At 46.8% G+C, this 9,927-nt stretch overlaps 1 protein-coding gene across 1 annotated transcript; it reads right to left on the bottom strand.

Moving 5' to 3' along the window:
- Positions 1-4,640: 4,640 nt before the first annotated feature.
- CST8 (cystatin 8) lies at positions 4,641-9,524 on the bottom strand. Its single transcript, XM_055372582.2, has 5 exons — positions 9,289-9,524; positions 8,733-9,106; positions 7,515-7,662; positions 6,773-6,840; positions 4,641-4,781 (listed from the first exon to the last, which is right to left on the bottom strand). Exons 2-5 carry the CDS (start codon positions 8,961-8,963, stop codon positions 4,698-4,700), a joined length of 531 nt encoding a protein of 176 aa, XP_055228557.1. The 5' UTR covers positions 8,964-9,106; positions 9,289-9,524; the 3' UTR covers positions 4,641-4,697.
- Positions 9,525-9,927: the final 403 nt, after the last annotated feature.

Below are 9,927 nucleotides of genomic sequence, written 5' to 3'. Positions count from 1 at the left end.
TTCCTGGACATTTCAGTAAGTGCTGGCTTTTAGGTGGCTTCTGTGGCCACACCAGTGGAGCTAGTTTCATCCACAATGGAAGTCAAGGCAAAATTCCACAAGCAGGTGTGGCTTTTACCTCCATGCCCTGAGGTTCTGTCACCTTGCTTCTGGAACAGGGCTCAGTCACTGAGTCTTGAACTGTCAGATTTGGAGTTTTATCAGCTTCACCTGGGTGGTCAAGCTACAGCATGGTGTAGGTGACAAAGCCTCCAGGAATATGGTTAGCAAAGCAGAAAACCGGCGTGTCCACACAGAAGGTGCCCCCAGCAGCTCACTCAGAATGTCTCTGTATTTGAGGATGCGGGTGTATTATTAAAAACAAGGAATCTGAAGGAGTTTGGAACCAGAAAAAAGGAACAGTGATTGCTCCAGGGACATGATGCTCATTTTATTGTCTTCAGGCATCATAAGTTCATGACCAAAAATGTTCCTATCTGGTAAAGGGGGGCCATCATCAGCGTCTGAGCACTTGCTCTCTTCCCTGGGCAGGATCCAAATAGTACATTCTCAGTGTCGCCTTCTCTGGACCCCAGCTGACTCCCAGGTGACCCTGCAGTTGCCAAGCCCCTACACAAGGGGCCAAGGTGCATGTCCATCAAAGACATCTCTTAGCCATTTTTCTGTGTATCACTCACACCCTTCACCCTGTCCCCTCCATAGCGAGCGTAGGCCTCTGAGGAGGCGTGCCTCAGTCTCCCTGTGGGGACCCAACAAAGGATGGGGCAGAGGGAGGGAGGGAAGGCAGCAGGCCCTGAATCCATCGGACAAACCTGATGCCCTGGACTGTGGGGAACTTTGGGGGATTCACATGGAGACTGCAATAGGGTAATTTTCAGAAAGTTATAAACCTAGACTACTTACAAACACAGAAGGAGCGTCTGATTCCCTCAACTCTGTAAAGAGACAACCAGCAATGGGCAATACTAGCTGAAGGAGAACTGGAGGAGTCATAGTTATTGGGCATGAGGGGAAATCCCAGGTCAGTTACATAACTGGTTCAGTTCCTAAAGAGCAGAAAATCCACACAGCATCTGGGGAGATCTTTTCTGCTGCACAGAAATCACTGGCATCTCCCTCGGACAAAAAGCTCCACAAGTTAACGGTAAATTTAGAGTCTGGCCTTAAATCAATAACAAAGACCGAGTCAAACAGAGGCACATTCCCCAGATAACTCCATCACCCGCAGTAGGCCTGTTAAGTAACATTCCAAAATGGTGGTGGAAGCTCTGCTGATCTCCCTCTGCCTTTTTCCAAATTTCAAGCAATTTTTTTTCTGGACAGAGTTACAGAAGAGAGCAAGAAGGAAGTAACATGTCCTGGGGGTGGGAGTAAAACAGTCCCCTTCGCTGAGGCACAAGTGAGTCCCTCAGAGCCCACCCCCTGTTCACCCTCCACCTGCACCTCCCCCCCCCCCCACCCAGCCACCCCACCACACAGAGGTCCAGAAAGAATCAGCGGAGGGCACTGATTGGCTGCCATTTGCACCCCCACACTCTCAGGGGCACTGTCCGTCCCCAGGTCTTGATGACTGTCTGTCCCTGACATTTTTGCAGATTTTACAAATGCATCTAATGGTCTAAGTGTACCAACCACGTAGGAGGAGGGCCCCTCCTAGGATGCACATGGGACATTACTCCCAGGCCCACCCCTCTTGCCTCCCATTCCACCAGGCCCCTGGGGGACAGGCAGTCCTGACACTCTCCCAGGTCATGTGTGAGCAGATGGGATTAAGTTAGGTGGTGAAGGCCCTACAGGTAGAAACCGGCTAGGCTGGGACAGCACTCACATCCTCTGAGACCAGAGCACACCGGGCTCCTTCCCAAGTCTGTGGCTCTGAGCTCTATGCTGCTGCTGTCCCTGTGGTCCGCAGGCAGCCCACCCCTGGTCCCAGCAGGGTCAACCCCTTGCATCTTGATATAGTTTGGATGTTTGTCCCTTCCAAATCTCATGTTGAAATTTAATCCCTAGTGTTGGTGGTGGGGCCTGGTGGGAGGTGCTTGGGTAGATCCCTCATGAATGGCTTGGTGTCTTCCTCGAGGTAATGAGAGAGTTTCCCACCGCAAGATTGTTAAAATGTGCCTGGCACCTCCCTCCCCGCCTCTCCTCTCTGTGTCTCTATTCTCCCTTTCTCCTCTCTGTCCTCTCTGTTTCTCTCTCTCTCTCTCCCTCCTACCCTTCCTCTTTCTCTCTCTTTCTCACACTGTCTCTCTCTCTCCTGCACAAGAAGCACTGTGCTGCTTCTACAGCTTATAGAACTGTGAGCCAAATAAACTTCTTCTTTATAAATTAGCCACCTCAGATAACACAAACAGACTTTTATCGCAACACAAACAGACTGAGACAAACCTCACTCCCCACCAACCAGCAAGGGCCCCACGGCCCTGCCCAAGATTGTCCTCAGCTGAATTCCTGCTTGTTCTCACTCACAGCATGGCCATGACTGGTCGCCAGGTGGACAGGCCATGCATCCCTGCAAGGAGGACAGCAAGGTAGAGGGCAAGGACGCCCCTGTGAATCCTGAGCCTGGCAGCATCCAAGACCACATGAATTGCCTGGTTCTGCCCCGTCCCCTCCAGCTCCATGGTCTCCTGTGTTCCCAGTGCTCCTGCATTTCAGGCCCAGACAGCACTGGGCATTCAGAGCTCCCCATGACCTTTAAGAGAACGCAGCAGGCCCTGTGACAGTGGGCTCATTTCTGGAAAAGGCAGGGAAAGGTGGTGTAGAGTGAGTCCATGTGAATGCACGTGTGTTGTGTGTTCTCCTGTAATATCTTAGCAAAAAGACATTAAATGCTGGATAGGAGAAATGAAGCTTGTTTTGCATTTTATTTCAGTTTGGCTGTGTTTAGAGGGAAAATGAAAGGAACAGATTAAGACAGGCAGGTTGAAAAGACATAACATTAAATTAAACAAAATTTTAATATAAATAGAAATGCACTTAGAAATAGACCTGTGCATAGAAACACATATATGTGATGTGTCTCTAGGCCCATACAGGAAGCAGATCTGTACACAGCACAGGTGGGCATCATCCCCACTGTACTGCATCCAAGCTGGTCACACACTGCTGATCCTTGTCTTCTCCCGACATCTGAGTCCTTGAGGCTGCCTCTCACCTATCTATCAGGAAAGACAATTCAAGATGTTCCAAAAATGCTGTCTTTCTTAAGACACTCATATCCCAGAAAACCAGAAAAGACACATGGAGCTATAAGTCCATGCAGCCACTGGGAGCCCCTGGAAGGCAAGGCTGCGGTCTTCTCTAGCCTGCTGTTCCTCATGGCTCATGACTTCCTGTGTCTGGGGTAGAGGGACGGGAGGGCAATTTCTTATGGAGTCTTCCTAGCACATAGGAAAGAAGCACTTTCAATCAGGATACATGTATTAATCTCAAGTCATAAAAGATATATCACATTCCAATCCTGGTTCCTTTGTTAGTTGGGGATTTGAGAAGGGAAACAAGGAAGCAGAGTGGGGCCTCAGCAGAGGAAGCAGGGTGGGCATAACGGGAGTGGCACACAGACAGAGACCACAGGCAGGGGCTGAAGAGGGAGAGGAGACAGCTAGGAACAGCAGAGGCTTTCCAAGGCAAGTTCCACTTGTCTCTGCTGCCTGAAGTCAGGGTGACAGTCTCCAACTCCTGAAACACGCATTGGCTAAGTCAGAGGAACCAGAGGAAAAAGCAGTTTGAGGTCTTGGAGTTTCATGGCCTCGGAGTTTCATGGCCTTATCCTGTCGGGGGCAGAAATACTGAAATACCTACCACCTACCAAGCAAGCCATGGGAGATAAAACCTGGCTTCTCCTAATGGACATTGGAGATACTATTAGCCTCTTGAGTCATACCCAACACTATGTTTAAAATAGATACATCTATTTTAAAAAATTTTAATTATGGCAAAATACATAGAAAATGTACCATCTGAACTATTTTTGAGTGTGTAGTTCAGTAGTGTTGTCTATTTACATTGTCATGCATCCAACCTCCAGAGCTTTTCATTTTGCAGAAACTCCACCCATTAAATAATTCTCTATTAGACACATCTGTTTAATAGTTACTTTCTTCAAGAGAATTTTGTCTCCTGCTCTTCTCCTTGTTTGGCTACTTCCTTCTCCAAGTCCCCTTTCCCTCTCTCTCCTCCCTCTCTCTCTCTACACACACACATACATGCACACACAAATACACATATGCACACACACACATGCATACACATGCACACACATGTACACCCATGAACAGATACATGCAAACAATCTAACACAGCTTATCGTTTATTTCTCAGATTGGCCGACACTTAGGGAAAATAGAAAAGAATCTATGTGAAATATCGGGGGTGAATTTCACCTGATATCTGGCTGAATTTACCCCAATACTCTCATTTGCTGTAGGGAATGGAATCAGACCTCACCCTAACCTTTGTACTTGGTGACGGGTAGACCATCAAGCTGAACAAAGGTGCGTGGCTGTGTTTGGTGCCAGGAAAGAGGACCTGGACATGCCCATCTTCTGTCCCCACATATATGCAACTAAAAAACAAAACACCAAGCAGAGAGGCATGCATGAAGAAAGCACATTGGGAAGAGCCTCCCACCTGCCATTGCTTTATTTTCATGGATAAAGTAGTCACAGAGGTCGGAGGGATGCCTCAAAACACCATTAAGCATCTTCACACTTTTTCTCCATCACAGTGAATTCGCCATTCCAGGGAAGTGCTCCTACCAAAAAGCTGCAGCTTAATTTCTGAAAAAGATGACAACAACAAAAATTAGTAGAGTGCCAAAAAAAAAAAAAAAAAAAGAAAAGAAAAGAAAAACAATTGTCCTGTTGCGAGGTATCAGTTTAGGCGTATGCTGACAGATGAGTCACCACTCTTGAGCGAGCTCCCAGGAATCTGCAGAGCTAGAGGCTGCAGACTTCATAGCCATCAGCAGTTGCCCAGAGGGATCTCTGTTCTATTTTAACCACAGGAAGACAAGAAATGTTAATAATCATAACATTGTGGTGCAAGTTCAGATATAAACTTGACATTATGTTTAATTCCCTTTAATACAATGTAAATGAAATGATTCTAATTGTTAACTAAAGTATGTTATTTTATTGATTAAATAATCCATTTTAATATTGGCAAGGTTGTGGACAAAAGGGAATGCTTACACACTGCTGGTGGGAGTGTAAATTAGTGCACCCATTGTGAAAAGCAGTGAGGTGATTCCTCAAAGAACTAAAAACAGAATTACCATTCAACCCAGGAATCCCACCCAAAGGAATATAAATTGTTCTACCACGAAGACACACGCACATGTATGTTCACTGCAGCACTGTTCACAGTAGCAAAGACATCAAGTCAGCCTAAATGCCTGTCAATGGTGGACTAGATAAAAAAAACAATGTGGTACATGTACACCATGGAATTCTACACAGCCATAAAACATGAGATAATGTCCTTTGCAGTAATATGAATGGAGCTGCAGACCATTATCCTAAGCAAACTAATGCAGAAACAGAAAACCAAATACCACATGTTCTCACTTATAAGTGAGAGCTAAACAATGAGAACACATAGACACAAAGAGGGAACAACAGACACTGGGGCCTCCTGGAGAATGGAGGGCGGGGGAGAGAGAGGATCAGAAAAAAATACCGTTATCGGGTACTGTGCTTACTACCTGGGTGATGAAATAATCTGTACACCAAACACCTGTGACACGAATTTACGTATAACAAACCTGCATGTGTACCCCTGAATCTAAAATAAACTTTTTAAAATCCCTTTTGTTCTAATAACAAGTCAAGAGCAATTTAGAAAATTCTAGGGCCTAACATATCTTTTCTTCCAAAGAACTCTGCTTTTCTTTCAAAATATCATTGAAATGACAAATAAAATATCCTATGTGTATGTGACAGATTAATGAATGGATGGATGGATGGGTAGATAGATGGGTAGGCAGAGAGATAGTGGTCCTGGACAAACTGCAAAGGCCATCTCAAATAGACTGAAATCACTGGGGCACTTCCAGGAGTTAAGAGGCAGACAAAGTCAAAAAGAAGAAAGTTTAGTCCCTGCTGAGTATTGAAAATATGCAATAAAAAGTACCGGATCAAGATGACTTTATAGGCAAATTACATCAAATTTGGGAAACCAAAAGCATCTGCTTGGAAAAAGAGAAAGTTTTTATTATTGACAAATGTCTGCTTGAACATGTATGTCTTAAAAACTGAGACGTATCATGGAAATCTTAGACACAAGTGGGCTCCTTGAGAACAATTTTCTTTAATGCACTTTAATATTTTCTACAAACTGCCAAAAGCAAAAACTTTTCTACAATCCCTAAAAGCCCAGGAGAAAATGTAAATTTAAAGCAACCATACTCCTAATACCAGTAAAATATAAAACAAGCATGAAAGATCAGATAGCATTCGGACAAGCTCACTGCTGAAATGTTTGTCCTGACGGGTCATTTATTGTGAGCTGGAAATGATAGGGTTTGTTTCATTTGAGCATACAGAGGCAGTTTTCATCAAACATAATGGCAGGGCAGTTCATAAATGTACCTGCAATTTCCTGTGCCGTGGCAGTGCATAAAGCAGTGGTTCTCAAAATGATCCTAAGGCCAGCAGCAGCAGCAGCAGTAGCACCACTCAGGAACTCATTAAGAATGCAAATTCTTAGACCCCATTTCCTGAATTGGAAACTCTGCCAGTGGAACCCAGTCATCAGGGTTTGTCAATACCTCCAAGTGATTGTGATGCCTGCTCACATTGGAGAACCACCAATGTAAAGACAGGGACAGTGATGCACCTGTTGGGCAAACCTGCAGAATGCTCAGGCCTTCATCTGTCTGGGACCAAGTACTGGCCTATGAGCTGCTCTGAGATAAAAAATACAGGCTTGAAGCCAAAAGCCCCTGGGCTAAGTCCTCCTTTTGTTGGGAGTCTTCAGGTTTGCCCCAACCTTCCTGGAAACCTGGACTGACCCCAGCAAAAATCAACTGTAAACCCAGGAGGGTGGGGCCACCCTCTGGCTTAGTCATTGCTTAATCTCCAGCACCCAGAATAGACCTGGTGCAAAGCACGTAGCACCTGGTGCTCAGTAAGTTTCTATGAGTGGATGAGTGAATGAATGAAGTTCCTTTTGTGTCTGTATGGGGATGAGTGACCGTGGGCCCAGCAATAGTGGGTGGCTTGTCTGGACCCAAGAGGACAGGCTTTTGGTGATTATGTGTTGTCCAGTGTGCCTGCATCAAAAGGCCAGAAGTCAATGGAGCCCTTGAGATAAGAGTGGTCTTGACAACATCCTTTCTGCAGGATGAAGGATGAGAAAGAAGCTCAGAGGGTTCCACCACGTTCCGTGGCCCTGGATCTTCTGCTCTAAAGGCCACAGGGTTGGCTATCTGGGGCTAAACACTGGGAGCCACCCAGACCTCAAAGAGAAGGTCTGCGTGCCTCAGCTTTCTCTCTTGGGCTCAGAGCTGCCTAGGCCATCACAGATGAGTGGTTCATCACCTAACTTTTTCAGCTTGGAGTTTTCTTGAATGGCGCAGATTTCATTAGTGCTTAAAGGCTTTCTGCAATCGCTGCGGGCAATTTCTACATCAATAAGGTATTCCAGAAGATTTGTGACCTGTTGGTTAGCAATTATGCATTTTATTCAAAAGAGTTGTACTTTTTTAAAGTTTTGGCAAAAAAAAAAAAAAAATTACTCTTACTCTCGTCCTTTCCACTTTCCTTCCTCCCTCACCCCCAGACAGAGCTTTAGCAGAAGGCTAAGATGCCCACTGCCTGGAGCCCTGTGTACAACAAGGTCAGTCAGGACTCCATAGACTCCTGGAGCTGGACACTTGAGTAAAGACTCCTCTCCAGTTTGTCACCTCCTTGAAAGCAAGGCCTTCTCATTCCATTTCCTGTCCCCAAGCCCAGGGCATGCTGCATGCTCAGTGAGGACTGAGAGGTGAAAGATGGGCTCTTCAGAACCATCAGCTCTCCTGGGCCTGAGATGCTCAGGTTCACACAGGCCTGACCAGGGGACAGCCCCCTCAGCCACATTAGGCCCCAGTCCCTCAGATTCCTGTGAAACCTCCCATCCTCTGGGGTTTCCCCACCCAAAGCCCCTCCCACCAGCTCAGCACACAGTCCATAAGGACCCATGCAGGCATGAGTTTGCCTGTCTTGGTCTCTGCTGAGTCTTTAGTGAGTAGAACAGCAGTAGGTTTATAGCAGGACATTAGTATTTGTTGAACTCATTAGTGACTGAATGAATCAAGGCTACTTGTGATGTCCATTTAAATCTGTTTTCATCTGGCATTAAAGGATTACAGCAGGAGATGAAGGAGTGTCTGCTAGTTGGGTCCAGGTTCACCTGGACTCACCTTTATCAGATCTTTTCTCATGGCTAGCACTCTATTTGTCTCCCAACCTTAGCAAATACATGAACATTTGATTTGCAGTTTGGGGTTTAAATGAGTTAATCTATGCGAAGGACTTAGAACACTTAGAACAAAAGCGCAAGCATTGGTAGAAAGTGCTCTGTGTGTTCACTGCCTTATTGATGCTGTGGAAGTGTCTAGGCTCTTAAGCATTCACATATTTAGGATTTTTGCATACTGATATTTTTCTCATATGCCCACTCTTTCAATCTGGCTTCAACTGTGCCGCCATATGCAAATGTCCACCTATATGGAGAGACACCTTTACCTGCAGCTGGGCTTGCAGTGTCTTGACCACCAGGAAGACATATTTGTCCTCGCTCTCTTTGTTGTATTCTTGCATGGCAAACCACAGACACTGCTTCACGTTGGCATTTGAGGCATTGACGGGTTTTAATTTCCTCAACACCCCCGTCTCATTCTTCTTTGGGTCTTTCCTGGCCACCAGGGCTAGGGGAATGGTGAGGAGGATCAGGGAGAGCCACCGGCACCTGGGCATGGTCCCTTGGGCAAGAGGCAAAGTCGAATCTCCTCCTCGTCGTCTCAGGGCTGGAGCTGTGGGCAGGATGGGGTGGCCGCGGCTGCTGCTGTGGGTTCAAGAATCTTCAAGCCACACACTGCTTCCTCTTAGCGTCAGCCCATCTGGATTCAAGACAGGCCATTAGGGTCACTCTTTGGGGTTTGTCCTCTCTTTCTCCAAGGAAACCCACCCAGGAATGCCAGTTAAGGAGTCTCTCTACCAGCCTCCCCTCCTTACCCTGAGAGCAATCTGTGTGTCTAGGGAGAGTTCCTCTCCCCTTAGGCCCCGATGTGTCTATGCCTACCCCTGTGAGCGTCACTCTTGTTATCTGCTTCTCAGTCCTGTATGATGTGATCATGAAAACTGTGGCTGCCCCAGAGGCCTTGTGGCCTCAGCCCTTGGTGGACTTTCAGCCTGCTGTGCCTGCAGCTCCCTCTTACTCCCTGTGGAGCTGGGAGCTGACCTGACCAGTGGTTCTTCTGGGTCTTCAAGCACTCTTAGTTCATGCCTGTGGCCCAGTCAAGGGTCTCTGTGGGTCCTGGTCTCCGGTCTCTCTTGCCCCTCTGAGTCCACGCCCTGCAGGGAGGTTACGCTTTGTGATGTAATTCAGCACCTGTGTCCTGTCCCAGTGAGGACATCTCCCACTTGCCAGCCTCGGGCCTTTGGTCTAAACAGCTCTCACAGGGGCACAGAGAGCAGGCAAATGCCTCCTGCTGTGCCCTCAGAGTCAGGGGCCTGCAATGGTTAATACTGAGTGTCAACTTGATTTGATAGAAGGACACCAAGTATTGATCCTGGGTGTGTCTGTGAGGGTGTTTCCAAAAGAGATTAACATTTGAGTCAGTGGGCTGGGAAAGGCAGATCCACCTTTAATCTGGTGGGCACAATCTAATCAGCTGCCAGTGAATATAAAGCAGGCAGAAAAACGTGAAAAGGAGAGATG

Source organism: Gorilla gorilla, chromosome 21 (genome assembly GCF_029281585.2).
Source record: "Gorilla gorilla gorilla isolate KB3781 chromosome 21, NHGRI_mGorGor1-v2.1_pri, whole genome shotgun sequence".
In the NCBI taxonomy this organism is placed as follows: Eukaryota; Metazoa; Chordata; class Mammalia; order Primates; family Hominidae; genus Gorilla; species Gorilla gorilla.
The sequence above is the reverse complement of the archived record's forward strand: the minus strand, read 5'-3'. Positions and strand labels throughout refer to the sequence as shown.